Source organism: Neopelma chrysocephalum, unplaced genomic scaffold, assembly GCF_003984885.1.
Source record: "Neopelma chrysocephalum unplaced genomic scaffold, ASM398488v2 Primary Assembly neopelma1_25, whole genome shotgun sequence".
Classification (NCBI taxonomy): Eukaryota; Metazoa; Chordata; class Aves; order Passeriformes; family Pipridae; genus Neopelma; species Neopelma chrysocephalum.
The window spans coordinates 33,259,080-33,276,674 of NW_020897694.1; the positions used below are offsets into that span (position 1 = coordinate 33,259,080).

Genomic DNA, 17,595 nt, shown 5'->3' on the forward strand with positions numbered 1-17,595 from the left:
TAGGGAAACCTAAACCATAAAATCCAGTAGCAAAACTTATCTTGAATAGAAATCTAGCTTCTGGAGCAGTCTAGCTGCAATCCGTCCTGGGCAGCAAGCGGTTTTGGATCCAATTTGGAGTCCCCATAACCCTAAAGCATGATTACCATTCAAAAGTCTACTTTCCCCTCCCCCTTATCTGAAACGGTGCACTATAATGAGGGCACTCTTGATGTCCCCGTGAGTAATGCTTTTAGGACATAAACTGAGGGTGTGCATTGGGAATGATATCAAGGCACGTCAAGCAGATAGAGGCAGCAAAGCCCGATGAGTTAGATGCTGGAGGACTGGGTAGAACAAGGAGATCCAGACATAGGGCAGATCCCTCTGCCCAGAGTGTAATACTCACCAAGTGGTACCCTAGATATTGTCGCAGAAAGAGCAGCCTGTCACTGAGCTACCAATTAAGCAGTACAGACAGTTAAGGTTTTCTGTTATTCCTTAATGCCTTTCTCTAATTTAGGAGGAGGCTGTGACCTCTGTGCATTTGGAGAGGCTCAAAGTTATTTTAAAGCAGCTGTCAGGAGCATTACAAGTTGTTTCTTATGTGGAGCATTGAATCAGTAACCCTGAGGTGCCAGGATTTCTACTGCTTGTGTAGAGCAAAGCCACTGCCACCAAGAAGGACACTACAAAAGGCCAGAACCAGCATCAGTAAGATAAACTAGTCATTTTTACCTGCCCTAACTGCAGCAAAGGAAGTGTAAAGGAAGCAAAATGCTGAAAGATGAGGAAGGGATGAGTTTCAATTCAAAACAAAAATGCAGTATAATAGCAAACAAAATTCTCAGTTGGATCCCAGCTTGATATGTTATAATAACAATTTCATATTATTAATCCAATATGAATATTGATTTTATGCAGACTACTGCCTGTCTAATTGTTAGATCTGTCTTGGTAGAAGTCTAGCTGTGCTCTAAATATGTGTACTTTAAAGAAAAATACCTTATTTTGGGTGCTATGATACTTCTGATGTATGTAAATTGTCCCTAATTAAGGCCTTAATAGGAAAAAATTGCCACTGGATGGTGCTGCTTGCTATTCTAAGGACTAGGTAGGGTTGTCTACTTTAAAAGATGTTGTTGCCCAGGCTCCACTTTTCACAGAATGTGATTTTTTGAAATAATGGGAATCATATTTTCAACAGTAAATGCAAAAACTAATTCCCGAATGTCCATTTTCTATTTTCAATTGCCTTTTAAACCTAATTTTGAACTGTATTTTGTTCAATTTGTGAAAGACTGACAAACACAAATGTTTTTCCCTGCCTTGCATACTACGTATTTTGTGGATTGGTGTCTTTCCTTTCTGTTTGAGAGATGCAATAGAACATTAAATTAGCTTAATTGAATGCTGCTGTTCAGCTTCTACCTTGCCTACGGCAACCAGAGGGGTAGAGAGCCATGAAGTCTTAAAATTTTAACAAGTTGTTAGAACACACATACACTTCTAATGCACATAAACAAGAATGAGAACCACTCAGTTCTTTTTGAGGCCTCAAATGGTGTCTTTTTTCAGCAAAATCAAGGCCAAAAGTGAATGAAAAACATGTAAGTGTAGAGGGCAGGCTTGTAGGGAGGTGTTATGGCATGATTTAAAGAGGAAAAAAATTCTGAATAGAAAAGTGACGTGAAGAAGAGAGGAGATGGCAGGGGTGAAAGGCTCTCCAGAGGAACTGCTAGCTAGAGCAGAAAGTTTCCTATAAAGGCAATGCAAGTACTGCGGTTTGCCATACCATTGTTCTTAGTGCATGGATATAATTCTATATGGTTATATTATCCTACTCTCTAAAGGAGGCTGACAAAGATTCATTCATGGCTAGGCTTCGCGAACGAAGATCCCAGGACAAAGATTCACACAGGGAAAATAAAGCATATTTCCCCCACAGTTTGGTGATTTGCTCTATGTAATTGCTTTACTAGAAATTCACAATCTCATTAGTCTTCAGAATGCCAAAAAACTAGGGAAATACAAATGGTGGCAACCTCTTCAGTTTCAAAAAATATTCTGAAACTGCAAATGTGATGAGGGTCCTTCAGTCCTCACAAATGATGTTTTTAGGACACAAAAAATGAGGGTGTATATTGGGGATGGTATCAAAGCATGGAGTGGAGTGGATGGAGTCAGCTAAGCCTGCTGAGATAGGTGCTGGAGGACTGGACTGACCCTTGCAAAAGGGTCTACAAGACTGAAAGCCCATTGCTAGGCCATTCTGTTGATACACAGTGGCTTTGGTCATGTCAGCCCACAGTAGCACTTTGGTTTATCATCTTCTAGGTCCCTTACTGGCTCATGACCAGAACTCTTTACTTAAGTTATATAGCAAATGTTTTATGTAGCTAAAATATTACAGGAGTGAGTGTCTTTTTCTTACATCAGAGCCATCGCAACAGGTTGGAAAACATCCACGTGTGACTGAAGTGATGTAGATATGGCAGCTTCCTCTCTTCTGTATGAATCCAATAGAAATATTGACTAGGTATGATGCTATACCTTTTTATCCCTTTTTACTTTAATATTCTGAAGTGGGAAGTTATTTAAAAACCAGACTTAACTTAGCAGTCAAGCAGTCATTTTAACCCTCATCATATAGGATTAAACCCCCTTCTGGATCCTCTCTCCAACATCTGTACAAATATTAATGCCCTCCTTCCTTCCTAGCTCTACACTCTTTTTTCCAGCTTTGATTTCCCCCCCAGGTTTCTAAGGTAGGAAAATATAAGGGTTTCAACAGTCTTGTTCATTTCATACACTAAGGATATGTTTGTCCCTGCATTGTTAAAGGGCTGCTTTGAACCTGTTAATTCAGTGTTCCATATCAGCATGAAGCTTTAGTCCATCTGGTTTTCTCTACAAAGAGCAAGCAGTGATATCACTGAGGAAGAAAGCTCACAGACACTGAAAATGCAAATTGCACACCTTGTTCATTCAATGCTTTTTATAGAGCTATGGAATAGAAAATACCTTTGAAGAGTATAGAATTGACTTACAGATTTTCAATATAGAAGAGGGAAAGGAATTATTTGCTTATCAAATCTGATTTCCTTTTATGACAAGGTAACCCACCTAGTTGAACAAGGGAAGCCAGTTGATGTAATCTTTCTGGATTTCAGTAAAGCTTTCAATGAGTGTCTCTCACAGGATCCTTCTGGACAAAATGTCCAGCCCACAGCTGGATAAACACATCATGTGGTGGGTGAGCAATGGGCTCATGGGTGGTAATAGTGAATGGGATAACATCAGACTGGTGATCTGTCACTAGTGGGGTTCCATGGGGCTCCATCTCAGACCCTGTGCTCTTCAACATCTTCATAAATGACTTGGATGCAGGACTGGAAGGGATACTCAGGCAGTTTGCAGATGACACAAAACTGGGAGGAGCTGCTGACTCCCTCAAAGGCAGGGACACCTTGACAAATTAGAGGGCTGGGCAATCACCAATCATATGAAGTTCAACAAGGGGAAATGCCAAATTCTGCCCCTGGGATGGGGCAACCCAGGATGTCTGTACAGACTGGGAATGAGATGCTGGGAAGCAGTGCTATGGAAAGAGACCTGGGGGTCCTGATCGATGGCAAGTTGAATGTGAGTCAGCAGTGCCCTGGCAGCCAGGAGGGCCAACCATGTCCTGGGGGGCATCAGGAAAAGCATCACCAGCGAGTCGAGGAAAGGAATTGTCTTGCTTTGCTCTGCACTGGTGAGGCCTCACCTTGAATATTGTGTGCAGTTTTGGGCACCATAACATAAGAAAGATATTAAGCCATCAGAGAGTGTCCCAAGGAGAGCAACGGAGATGGTGAAGGGCCTTGAGGGGAAACCATATGAGGAGTGACTGAGGTCACTTGGTGTATTTAGCCTGGAGAAGAGAGACTGAGGGGAGACCTCATCCCAGTCTACAACTTCCTTGTGAGGGTAAGAGGAGGAGCAAACACTGGTCTCCTCTCTGCAGTGACCAGTGACTGAACCCAAGGGAATGGCCTGAAGTTGTGTCGGGGGAGGTTTAGGGTGAGTATTAGAAAAAGATTCTTCACCCAGAGGGTGGTTGAGCACTGGAACAGGCTCTGCAGGGAAGTGGTCACAGCACCAAGCCTGATAGAGTTCAAGAAATATTTGGACAATAATCTCAGGCCCATGGTGTGACTCTTGGGGATGGTCTTGTGCAGTGCCAGGATTTGGAATCATTGATCCTTGTAGGCCCCTTCCAACTCATATTCTGCGATTCTGTAATCAGATTATTTTTTCACAGAAAATAATTTGATCTTCTGAAATTTGTCTCTCTCTCTTCTATGCACTATGTTTTACACATAGATAGAATTGACGTCAGTTGATGAAAATTTATGTAGTTACCTAATCATAGAATTTCAAAACTCCTAATATACCTTGTATTTCTTAGCCAGTTCAGTTAATGTACCAGAGGGATAAAAGTGAACTAATCCAGGTATTGTCTTGGACACCATACAGTACTACTTTTAATAACTTTCTGTTTTAGATAATCTTGTGTAGTGTCCTCCTATATTGTGAAGCATTGCATCAGGAAGTGGTAGATTGATGCCTTCTATGACTTTCCTTAAGGCAGGGTTGTTTATATCAGGACTTCCTCCACTGACATCGAATCAGAACAAGTGATTTGGCATACTATCTTAGTGGAAAGGGGTATTATAGCAGAATGCTATGGATGGGTACTTTCTTACCTTGGGGTTGTGTAGATGTTCTTCAGGAGTTACAAAGTTTGTTACAGAATCTAATGTTTCCATTAAAAAAATAAGTGTTTTGGGGTTGGGAATTTGTCTTTAAAAGAGCTTATTGAATGTATAAGGAATACTATTTTCATAGTTACAGACATCAGCCATTTATTATGCAATTAATAAGAATGCATGTTAATACTAAAATACGCAGCTAATGTTTCTAAATCCACAGATTTCTCCAGTCTGCTCTAAACTGGTCTTGGTCACATATTTCATGTATATGGTAGTACTATTATACTGAATCACCACTGATTTCTTGTAAAAATGAGTAAACTTTTGGTCCAGGATTTTAGTTTTTTCCCAAGCAAGGCATAATTATGTACGGTGATATGTTTTTGACATATTTTGACTTAAAAAAGTGAGATTAATAACAAGATTTTCTAAATATTTAACCAAATGTGAAGTCTTATTATAGGATTTGCATGTCTGCATGTATAGAATACATACGGATAGTACTAATCTGCAGACAAAGCTAAAAATAGCTGTTCTTGCTGTCACCGATTTCTATGATCATCTATCATCAGCTGTATCCTACATGCTTACTTTAAGACCTGCTTTAGCCCATCCCTGAATACTGCATCAGCATAAGTCGTACTCTCTAAACTATGTCAAGCAGGTCCCTTTTGCCTCATTAAAATCCCTACAAATGCTACTGCTTAACTAAGTAATTCTAAGACAATTAATTTTACGTTATCATTCATTTAGCACTTGCTGTTAAGACACATCCCCTGCAAGGGGGATACAGGAGGTATGTTGCTCTGCTTTCACTAACTGGTACTGGTCAGCCTCTTTACTGTAGGTGGCATGTAGAAAGTCAAGTAAACATATCTGGGACCACAGACCTTCCTTTGCTGCTGCTCTGACCTCATGTGTATCTGACTATATCCTGTATTTCTAATCTGTTACTCTAGGTTCTGTCCAAATTGTGCAATTTGCCAGAAATAAAGCAAATTTCTGTGAATTGAGAATTTGATACCACTCAGCTTTGAAATGCATCTACAGTAGGACAGAATTCAAAGTGTTGCAAGGCTTTTTTTAATACTTGTTTTCTAACATAAGCCCAAATTTTCAGCTATGTAGCTTGACAGTTAGGAAAAATTACCTTAATTAGTTAGCTAAATTACCATTGTTTTTCTGTGATTTTCAGTTTTGATTTCAACTTCTGATGCCAATTTTAGACTTTGGTGTTAATTTTCCAAACTATGGGATTTTTTGATTCCCTTATGAGTGAATCAAATATGTGTACACATGAAAGACTAAAGTTTCATCTGTATCCTGCTAAAATAGCTCGAAGGCAAAGCAGACTACCAAAATTTATAAGATACGTGACAGCAAATTATAAGATAAACACCATCAAGGGATCTGACTGAGAAACACATTTTCAGAGGCATTCAGGCTAATACTGTCTTGATTATCTATAGGAAAAACAAACTCTGTCTGAAAAAAATCTTCCACTGCTGAGGATATCTTTTTTAACCAAATAAACCATTATTAAAACATAAAAAGGAAGAGATACAAAACATTGTCAGGAAAAAAAGATATCCTAGAGCAAATCTTACTCCCCTTCTCTCCCTCCTCTTCCCCTGAGAATAAAGAATTGAGCTAGAAACTTCATAAAGTCTAAGAGGGATTTGGCAGTTGATTTTATAATGAAGATCTGAGTTACTCTGGAGGTAGGTAAAAATTGCATAAAACCTCTATGTGGATATAGGCTTGGTAATAACTGCATCCTTGTTGAAATGCAGCAATGCTGCCACTCAATCAAATGTAAATTAATTTATCGGTAAAATAAGTAGCTTAATGCAACAGGCTTCTCTGGAGAAAAAATGGATAAGAAATGAATTGAGGCTGCATTTGAAACTTTATATCAAAATTACTGGCAGTCATCTTTCATCTGCTGTTTATCACTTATAATGAAGGACTTGTAAAAAGAGAATTTATCAAATATCTTCAGAAGCATATTTTGGAAATATGCCTGCCCTGGATTTCAACTGGGAAATGTATGCTCTGAAATGTCATACAGGTCACCATCAATTGCCTTCTAAATAATTTCCTTTTACCTCCTGGAGCACTATACACGATTTAGTGTTTGGAATTTTGAATCATTTTTATAATGATGCTTTTGTAGTCTACCAAACGATTCGATGTACTCAGTGTAAAGATTCCAAAGCACTTTCAGATAGATAAAGAAATTTAAATCTGAGGAAAGCCTAGGTTGTCTAAATTCAAATTGCATTATATCTCTGGAATTATATATTTTTAATTCATATCAAGTACAAGAACTTGTGGCATAAATTGTTTGGGTTGCTTTAATTTCTTACTTTAAAATAAACTCCTGAATTAATAGTATGGAAACTGTTATACATAACCAGCATTTAGCAGATTGTGTTTATCACACAGTAGGCAATCGTGAGACAAATTTCACCAGAAAATTATGAAACAAAATCACTGTAGAAGTTTTTCCTGTTCTTCACTCATTCTGAATTGATGCTGTAGCATTGACCCTAGGATGTTGCTGTCAACACACCTACATTGTTGATGCTGCTTTTAAGAGCCATAATTGTTGCAGCTTTGGGTATTTTCATTACTTATATAAAATTCTGTAAATATCCATTCCTATTTTTGCAATTTCTTCATCTCTAAGCCTAGTAATGTCCTGTATCAGTGAGCTCTACAACTGAGTTGTGCATTGTAAAGAGTGAAATCTGGGTTGCATTGTTTACAGTAGCAGTTTGTATTGGAAGAACTGTCCCTTTGTAAAAGGCAGGCACTATCCTTTGCTGTTGCAGTAAGTCAGCACTGCTAGGCATTCTTCAGAAAAAAATGATGTTCATGGTGAATATGCCCTTTCTACAAAAAGTATGAACTCTTTGTATATATATATTTATAGGTATTATATTTATATACAATATATATTAATATTTTAATATGATATAAAATACAGTAGTGTATACTAAACATATATATCATATTTTTATGTATCTATAAGGTTTGCAGTTGGATTGGGAGGTGAGGAGCTCTAACATGCAAACTGATATACTAAAAGCTGTGTGTGTTCCTTATCTGTTCTTTCTCATCTCAATGGTCATTGTTTGTTTTTTAAGAGAATGCATGAGGGTATGCACTTTCTCAGGCATGAGAAGGATCAGATAGGTACAGATGATTTCTCACTTAATCTTTAAAAATATCTTTAGATTCAGAAGTCCACTAAATCTCTCAGCTTTTCTGGGATTAAATCTCTTGTGTTAATTTATTTCTGAGTTCTTTCAATTCTCTACCTGAGCTGTTGTTTATGGATACACTTCGAGATGCAACCTGGAAAGAGACTCATCCTCCTGCCAAGCTTCTAAAGGGTTTGGATCAGATCTGCAGTGTTTTCCAAAAAAATAATAATGGAACTTTACCTAATATAATGACCTCCAAATGTGTATTGGATGGAACTGTGGTTCAAAGACCTCCATCTCTTAATTTCTCCATTTGTAGACTTTAAAAAATGCCTTTGCAATTATCTGTTTGGGGTTTATTTTATATGAAAAGAAATTTAAAGAGTAATCCACCCTTTCCTAAACCTTCCCAAATCTTAACTTTGAATATTTACATGTTAGAGTTTACATAAGTGTGCTTTCAAGGCTTTATGTTATTTAGAACTTTCACTTGTTAAGTTGCTGGAGTGAAGAGTTGTACATTTAAAAAATTTTTTGTAATAGAGTTTTGCACCTTAATATTCTTTGTTCATTCTTCAGGATATATTTTTGTATATCCTTCTTGGATATACAGGATGAAGGAACTGACGGATGACTCCATTTGTACAGTTTCCCCCTCTCCATCTTTCCAGAAGTTAAAGCAGACTTCACCCATAGGTGACAGCAAACTCTTGGAAACTGAAAATGCAGTCAACCCAGTTTATGCAATTAAGTATACAGAAGTGACAGTAAAAATGCTTATGTGGAAACATGCAAAAAATCCATAGCCAAACAAGTCTCAGGAAACCTATGATATCTTTCTGAGAACTGCAAAAGAGCTATCTAACGTGGGTGGTGATTAGATGAGGAGAAAACCTTCAGTCTGAGGATTTCCCAGTAGCTTAGACTTGAACTTACTTTGCTCTGGTAAGAAGCTGATCCCCTTCCCTAATAGACATCTCTACTTGGCATCTTTTATTGGAGAGAGCTGTAAGGTCTAATTGCTGCACCCCATCGTCAGACACAAGGACTATCAAAAATTATCAAATGCTCCCCACCTTTGCAGAATCAGAAGGGCCATATGTGTATGTACATATAATCCTCTGAAACTGGAAATTAAAAATGAACCTGTGATTTATCACACACATTTTCTGGGGGAGCTGAAATCTATGCTATGTACTTTTAGGTCATTAGGACATAAAAACCTTGATCTAATCTCCTGCTTTATCATATAAGTAGGTTATTCTTCAGTGAATTTTGAAGAAAAACAGGGAATGAGACATATTTTTTCTTTACTCTCGAGTTAGTAATTTATATATTTATGTTTCTAGTAACTTGGTATCATGGCTAGGCTTCGTGAACAAAGATTTGGGAAGGGCTCTACCCACGTTTCTTGCAAGCGCGCTGGTGGCTAAAAAGGCCAATACGAGAAAGACATGTCCGGTTGCAAAAGGCACAGCAGAAAGACTCCTTAGATGGTATATTCTGCAAGGCACGATTCTTTCTGCGTTGTCTTTTCTCCTCAAGAGTGATCCCGCGTGCTTTCTCAAAAGCATCAGCAACGTTATAAATGGTGTGTCTCCAGGCCTCCCGATTGGAGGCCAGAGTAGACCAGTTATGGTGATCAATATGCCCGAGGCTGAGTTGTTGCTTTAGGGAGTCCTTGTATCTTTTCTTCGGGGCTCCTCTCTTGCGGCAGCCGGTGGCAAGTTCACCATAAAGCAGGAGTAACTTGGTAAATTGTGTAGTTATTTACCATTTCTGTTAAAAATCTATTTTCATGGAAGAAAAACAAAATCAAATTTTGCTTTTCCTTTACAAGCAGGCAGGAGGGTCTTGAGATGCCCTCATCCTACTACTTCTTTTCAGCAAAATACTTCTTATGAAGTTAGCAGCAAATGAAATATTTCTAGACTGTCTTATTTCTTTCTAAGAATAATTCTAACTTGTGCCAGAGTAATATTTAAATACATTAATAGTAAAAGCTGTTTATTAGATTTGGTCTTTGGTAGTGTGATTTTCATTAATTACATTCTTACTTTAACTGAGTTATTTTACACAATCTGTGATCTTCCAGACATAACTACAAATGAGCACTTGGAGAAAACAACACATTTTCAGGGCATTCTTGCTTAACAAGCACCTATAAAGAATCAGGTGGAGCACCTCCTAGGCATGCATCTTCTTCCCATGGGCTGTGAAGGGAAGCCAACAGGACTATGCTTTTTGATCCTTAAGTTAGGGAAGATGAATTGCTTTCCTTCTTGGGTGAACTGCTGGCAGACATAAGAAACTGATGCTGAAGTCCCTTCTCTACCTGGAGATTAGAGCTGAGACTTCCTAGCAGGGTTTGCACAGGCATCATGTTTTTTTTGTGGGTTTCTTTTTGTTTGGCTGGTTTTTTGTTTGTTTTTTTGTTGCTGTTGTTTTGGTTTGGTTTTTTATGGTTTGGGTTTTTTTGTTTGTTTGGTTTTTGGTTTGGTTTTAATAACATCCCATAGTAAGGCAAGGTAATTAACCATACTCTGGTCAGAAAAAAGCCCAAACAAAACAAGAAAAGGATTGACTACAGCAATTTCTATCCTTTTCCCTCTTTCTTTTTGATAGCAAAGAGATATTTAGAGGAGTCTCTGGTCAATTCTTACCCTTTGTTGCAGATTGTTCACAGGACCCTTGCGGCGATGTTGGGCTCTTTGGCAGCTTTAGCCGCCTTAGCTATTGTTGGGGAGGTAAGTTACCAAACTGTAAGTGCTCGCTTTGGTTTTGGGTATGGTGTTAGGTATCATAAACTTTCATGTTTGCCCTTTTGTGATTGGGCACATGACAGAGCAGTGTTTTTTAAGAAGGAGAGATGGTAGGACAGATACTGGGTTAGGAAAACAAGTCAGACAGACTACTGTATAGACAAGGAGGGTACAAAAAAGTCGGTAAATGCTTTTTTGTTCTGATTTGCAGGAAGTGGAGTACAACCATTTTCAGCTTAATTCAGAGTTCGTTTAATACTGTTATTTTCAGTAATGTTAGGCTACCAAGCAAATCAAAATGGAAATACATTGCTTTATACTACCCCAAATAATTACACTTCATGCTTGCATGTTCCAAACCTTTTGTTTCCCCCGCTGCTTACTCTTAGCTGATATATAGTGAAAATTCGGATTGATGTTCTCTATTTTTCTCATGGTCACATCATTGCTATGTTCCCTTAAATTCCCTCCAGTTTGTTCACAGGTGAAGTGGTATGCTTTTGTTCCCTTACCAAAAGGAAACTGGAGTGTACCATATAATTTGGTTATTTTTTATTTCTGTAATGCCATGTAAGGAACAACTAGACCAACCTACAGCCTAACATAGGCTTTTGCTAATGACCCACTTAGGATGCCAGCAGTACTTTGAATTAGTAATAATACAGTAGTAATGGCAATAATACAGAGTCCTTTTGTGTACCTTGTAAGAACACTTATTAATTTCCATCACAGCTAAATGGTTCATCAATTAAGTGGAGTTTGTATTTCGTAGCTAATCACAAGTTAGGTGTTTTGTGGCATTCACTGGTAATTGTATTTTTTGATTGCAGAGGCCAAGTATGGTCAAAGTGGTGGAGTGGATTGACTATGAGACACTGGCATTGCTCTTTGGAATGGTAACAAACCTTTTGCTCTAAATGTGCTGAAATAATCAAATTCAGTATAGAGATGTTTTCTTTCAAAACATTTTGTTAATTGCACTTTACTGAGATAACTTAGGATGAAAATTTGGGCCTGAAGGAATTTACCAAAATGGAGGATGATCAAACCCCTGAATGAGTCTTTTGAAATGTTGTTCCTTTTCTATTTTTTTTTTTTAATCTGTGAAATTGTGTTGACAACATGTTAAAAACATCCTCAGGGTCTATAAATGGAAAGACCCGTTTAAGGGGCAAGTATTATCACTCTCATTTATCTTTTTAATTTTGTTTACTCAAAAACTTCCTCGAACACACTCTGCTGGAAAACTAGTTTTCTTTATCTTAGTCATTGCTATGTTTGGAGCGACAAAAAAGCAATACAGAAATGGAGAAGAAATATCTGATTAGATTATAATCATGTATTATTTTAATCACTTTGCCCAGAGCTATTTGTGGTAAAAAGAGTTGTTCAAGTGCTATTGAACTCTGGCACAGAATATACAATATACAGAGACAAAATTACAATTATCTGTTGCCATTCTGAGCTTTTCTTATTTCCTGACACTGGTCCCTGCTCCCAACCTTCCCCACAGAAAAAGAAAGCAAAAATTTTTCTGATGGGAGCAAAGATAGAAGGACAGGAAACCTCCCAGACATGTGGGAAAATGCAAGTAATTCTTGAAGCTGCTATCTTCTGTACTCTGTAGAGAATTACTGCAGAAAGCAAATACACTTATTGGTTTTTCTTGATTAATGACATAAGGGAAATATATTGAGTAGTTAATGTATGATGCCTACTTGGTCACTATGAATAAAATTCAACCAGACTAGTATGACATGTACAGACTGCTGAGAGTTGAGAAGTAAATTTCAGCATGTGATGCATTAACTAGAGATATCTGGCAGCTGTAGTGGATATTCTAATATGAAGGTGATCAGATGCTCAGAGCTGTGTCAGATAAGAAGTACATTTTTCAGTATCACAAACTGCTTCACTTTGTTTTTGAGTAATAATTCCGTTGCAAATTATTATATTTTTTCTTCCTCTTTTGGTAGATGGTTTTGGTGGCCATATTTTCAGAGACTGGATTCTTTGACTACTGTGCAGTAAAGGTAGGCTTGTTTTGGTGCTTGTAATTATTTCTGGATTAATCAAGTTAGTATTTATGCTAATCTGTTACACCAAGCACTATCTTTGAAGAACCTTGCTTAGGGTAATGTGTATTTATCACACTCGAAATGACAGTGGTCAACTTGTAATATCAGAAAAATCTTTTAAGGATGAAAGGAAGCCCTTAATGCAATTCTGTTTCTAGAGGAGAAAGTTAAAGGCCCCCAGTAGGGTATACAAACATATGGACAGTCATCATGGCTAGGCTTCGCGAACGAAGATTTGGGAAGGGCTCTACCCATTTTTCATGCAAGCGCGTTGGTGGCTGAAAAGGCCAATACGAGAAAGGCAGGTCCGGTTGCAAAAGACACAGCAGAAAGACTCCTTAGATGGTATATTCTGCAAGGTTCGATTCTTTCTGCGTTGTCTTTTCTCCTCAAGAGTGATCCTGCGTGCTTTCTCAAAAGCATCAGCAGCGTTATAAATGGTCTGTCTCCAGGCCTCCCGATTAGAGGCCAGAGTGGACCAGTTATGGTGATCAATATGCCCAAGGCTGAGTTGTTGCTTCAGGGAGTCCTTGTATCTTTTCTTTGGAGCTCCTCTCTTGCGGCAGCCAGTGGCAAGTTCACCATAGAGCAGGATCTTAGGGAGGCGGTGGTCCTTCATCCTAGAGACGTGCCCTGCCCATCGCAGTTGCGTTCTCAGCAACATGGCCTCAATACTCGTAATTGCTGCCTGTTCAAGAACAGATGTATTGGTCACATAGTCTGACCAATGGATGTTAAGGATTGTACGGAGGCAGCGTTGATGGAAGCGTTCTAGGAGACGCAGGTGGTGGCGGTAGATGACCCATGATTCGGAACCATATAAAAGAGTAGACAGCACAATGGCTCTGTAAACACTGATCTTGGTACTTTTCTTCAAGTGTTTATTACGCCATACTCTTTTATGGAGTTTTCCAAAAGCACTATATGCCTTCGCTAACCTATTGTCTATCTCCCCGTCAATCTTACCATCCGAGGAGATGAGGCTGCCTAGGTAATTAAACTGTTGGGCTGATTTGAGTTCTGACTGGCCAATGGTGATGTGGGGATGATGGAAGACTTCCTGAGGTGCAGGCTGATGGAGAACTTCTGTCTTCTTTAAGCTGACTTCCAGCCCAAAGAGCTCAGCAGCCTCTGCAAAGCAGGATGTTAAACGCTGCAGAGCTGCTTCTGTGTGGGCAACAAGGGCGGCGTCATCAGCATAGAGTAGCTCCCGGACAAGATGGTTAAGGGTCTTAGTATGGGCCTTCAGTCGCCTTAGGTTGAATAGGCTTCCATCAGTACGATATCGTATGTAGATACCGTCCTGATCATCGAGGTCTGCCGTGGCCCTTTGGAGCATCATACTGAAAAAGACTGTGAATAGGGTAGGAGCGAGAACGCAGCCTTGTTTCACACCATTCTTTATTAGAAAGGGCTCAGAAAGTGTGTTGCCATATCTGACTTGGCCGTGCTGATCCTCATGAAGTGAGATGATCATTTTAAGGAACTTGGGGGGACAACCTAAACGTTCCAAAATCTGCCAAAGACCTTTTCTGCTCACAGTATCGAAAGCCTTGGTGAGGTCGACAAAGGTTACATAGAGACCTTTGTTCTGTTCCCTACACTTCTCTTGCAGTTGTCTGAGAACAAATATCATGTCTGTGGTGCTCCTGTTGGCTCTGAAGCCACACTGACTTTCAGGTAGAATTTCTTCTGCTATAGCGGGTATTAGTCTGTTCAGGAGTATTCTTGCCAAGATTTTGCCAGCAATGGAGAGCAGAGTAATACCACGGTAGTTTGAGCAGTCTGATTTAGTACCTTTCTTCTTATACAAGGTGATGATGACTGCATCACGAAGGTCTGATGGTAGTTCGCCTAGTTCCCAACAGCGCACCACAAGCTCATGAAATTTAGCATGGAGTGCAAGGCCCCCATGTTTCCAGACTTCAGGTGGGATTCCATCAACCCCAGCTGCCTTGCCGATTTTCACCTGCTGTATGGCCTTGAGGATTTCTCCTAGAGTGGGGGCAGTATCCAATTCGTATTTCACCGGTTGTTGTGTGATGGACTGAATTGCTGAGTCTTGTACTACACGGTTGGTACTGAAAAGAGTCTGAAAGTGTTCAGACCATCTATTCAGAATGGAGGTTTGATCTGTCAGGAGCGTTTGACCATCTGCACTGAGTAGTGGGCTTTGGACTTGGTATGTAGGCCCGTATGCTGTTTTCAGGGCCTCATAGAATCCTTTGTGATCCCCTGTATCTGCACATAGTTGAGTTTTTGCAGCTAGATCGGTCCACCATTTGTTCTGGATGTCACGGAGTTTCTGTTGGAGCTTGCTGCAAGCAAGACGAAAGGCTGTTTTTCTAGCGTGACAGGATGGCAGTGCAAGGTGTGCTTGGTGGGCAGTTCTCTTCTTCCTCAACAATTCCTGGATTTCTTGAATATTTTCATCAAACCAGTCCTTGTTCTTCTTGAGGGAGAACCCTAAGGATTCTTCAGAGGATTGGAGGATGCTACTTTTAATATGCTGCCAAATTGTTTCGGGAGAGGAAACTGCAGAATCTGTGGAATGGTTATCAAGCTTAGTTTGAAGGTTTGCCTGGAATCTTACTGTGGCTGATTGGAGATCGTTAACTTGGAGTCTTCTCCTTGGGATACTGCCCCTCTTGGGTTTGAATTTGAGATAAAGGTTGAGTTTACAGCGCACAAGCCGATGGTCTGTTTGACATTCTGCGCTGGGCATCACGCGGGTATGGAGGACATCGCGGACATCTCTCCGTCGCACCAAGACATAATCAATGAGGTGCCAATGCTTAGACCTGGGGTGCATCCAGGTTGTCTTCAGACTATTTTTCTGCTGAAAGATAGTATTGGTGATGGTGAACTGTTGCTCCGCACAGAATTCTAGCAGAAGTCGACCATTATCGTTGCAGTTTCCAACACCATGCTTGCCTAATACTCCTTTCCAGGCTTCAAAATTCTTACCTACTCTGGCGTTGAAATCACCAAGGATAATGATCTTATCATCTGCGGGCACCTTTTGGGTAAGACAGCGCAGGTCAGTGTAAAATTTATCTTTTTCAGCAGGGTCAGCTTGGAGAGTTGGGGCATATATACTGAAGATGACAACGTGTTGGTTGTTGTTTAGTGGAAGGCGTAGGGAGATAATGCGGTCAGAGTGACCTGTCGGCAGATTTTCGAGTTTAGGGACAATGGAGTTTTTGATCATGAAGCCGACACCTGAGAGATGTTTTTCGGTTCTGGGCTTGCCTGACCAAAAGAGTGTGTAACCGGCACCATGTTCTCTGAGGCTGCCTTCCTCGTGAAGGCGAACTTCACTGAGAGCAGCAATGTCGATGTTGAGACGAGCCAGTTCATGGGCAATTAGGGCAGAACGTCGCTCAGGACGTCCACTATTGGCAGAGTCGAGCATGGTTCTGATGTTCCAACATGCTAGAGTTAATTTGAGTACACCTTTGGAGGCAGGTGCATGCCTTTGTTTTTTGCTCTTTGTGCGACCGCATTGGAAGAAGATGCCCGTCGGTCTGCGGTTAACCAACCGGGTGAAGGTGGAGATGAGCTTTGTTTAGGCCACCTTTTCTAGGCCCCTCTCCGAGTGGAGCAAGCAGTGCTGTCCTTGAAAAGGCTGCTTGGTCGTTCAGGGTGCTGCCCCAAGAGACTCTCATCTCCGTCAGTCTCAAATGACCAATATCCTGAACCGCCTGCATGCAGGGTTGAGTCTGCGGCTCCCAGTGCACCTTTCACCTACCGTTTCGACCCTCGCCCGTCGCTGCAGGACTTTTTGCATGTGGGTAAAGCCTTCAAGCCTGCGCAATGGATTTTTTAGGTGAGATGCAGTATGCGCGGAACTGAACCCACCCTTTAATCCTGAGGTTCATCTGCCAGGGCCAAGCAAGCTTGGACGGTGGCAGCGAGGTCCTCAGGACGTAGGTTTGATTAGAGTGACCTTCTCTGAGATGGATGGCCTTCCAGGGCTAAGCGAGCTCCATCTGCCCGGGTTTGGGATGAGAGTTGTCCTTCTCCTAGGATGACTGCCAGAAGGCTAATGAGCTCATCCTGCCCAAGAATGTAGTGTATCTGGTCCTATGGTTTTGACCTGTCTGGCATGGGTGACCCTACCGAAGGCATGAACCCTCGCCAGCATAGCTCGCAACCACATAGGGGTACATAGGCTACGTTCCTGTTAGAACGATTTGGGCAAGTCTTTTATTTCCAGTAACAACCCTTTGTCCTGCCCACTCTTTCAGGCTGTAACAGAGCAAAGCAAATATATCCAGAACATGCCAAACCTGGGCAGTAGCCGCAGGAGAGCCAAAACGAAAGAAATAAATAGACAAACAAACAAACAAACCGACCAACCGTTCTGGCCCCCGTACCTGTCCAAGGCTGAGGTACCTTACAAGGCCCCAGCCTGGCCGGGACCCCCATCAATCAAAGAACCCACTGTCCACCCAGACCTTATCCTTCCTCCACTGTGTTACCACAAATTCCAGGCGCATTGCTCACATGTGATGTGCTGTTTCATACGGGACAGCCCTGCTCTCCCACCCGCCAGTCGAAGGACCCCCATGGCCAGCTCAACACCCTTCCCTCTGCGCCGTCCCCCTCCCCCTCTCCCTCCCTCCCCAAACCTGGAACGGCAAACCTCTGTGTGCTCCGAAGCTGTGCTCTCATCTTCCACGGGGGTGCAGTACTCGCTGGCAAGGCTCCCCCTCTCTCTCCTTTCTCCTGCCGCGGCCTTGCCTGGGGTCCAAAACCGCGGCGTCCCGCGCAGCGCCTGCAGCAGCCCCCGAGCCGAGCGGGG

General features: G+C 40.9%; 1 protein-coding gene across 2 annotated transcripts in view; it reads left to right on the forward strand.

The window, feature by feature from the left end:
• The window catches only part of OCA2 (OCA2 melanosomal transmembrane protein), a 171,123-nt gene that overhangs the window by 41,388 nt on the left and 112,140 nt on the right, over positions 1-17,595 (forward strand). For both annotated transcript variants that reach the window (XM_027674837.1, XM_027674838.1), the window contains 3 exons: positions 10,624-10,695; positions 11,541-11,606; positions 12,687-12,743. In XM_027674837.1, the coding sequence (XP_027530638.1) occupies positions 10,624-10,695; positions 11,541-11,606; positions 12,687-12,743 (195 nt within the window). The remainder of the gene's footprint in view (positions 1-10,623; positions 10,696-11,540; positions 11,607-12,686; positions 12,744-17,595) is intronic.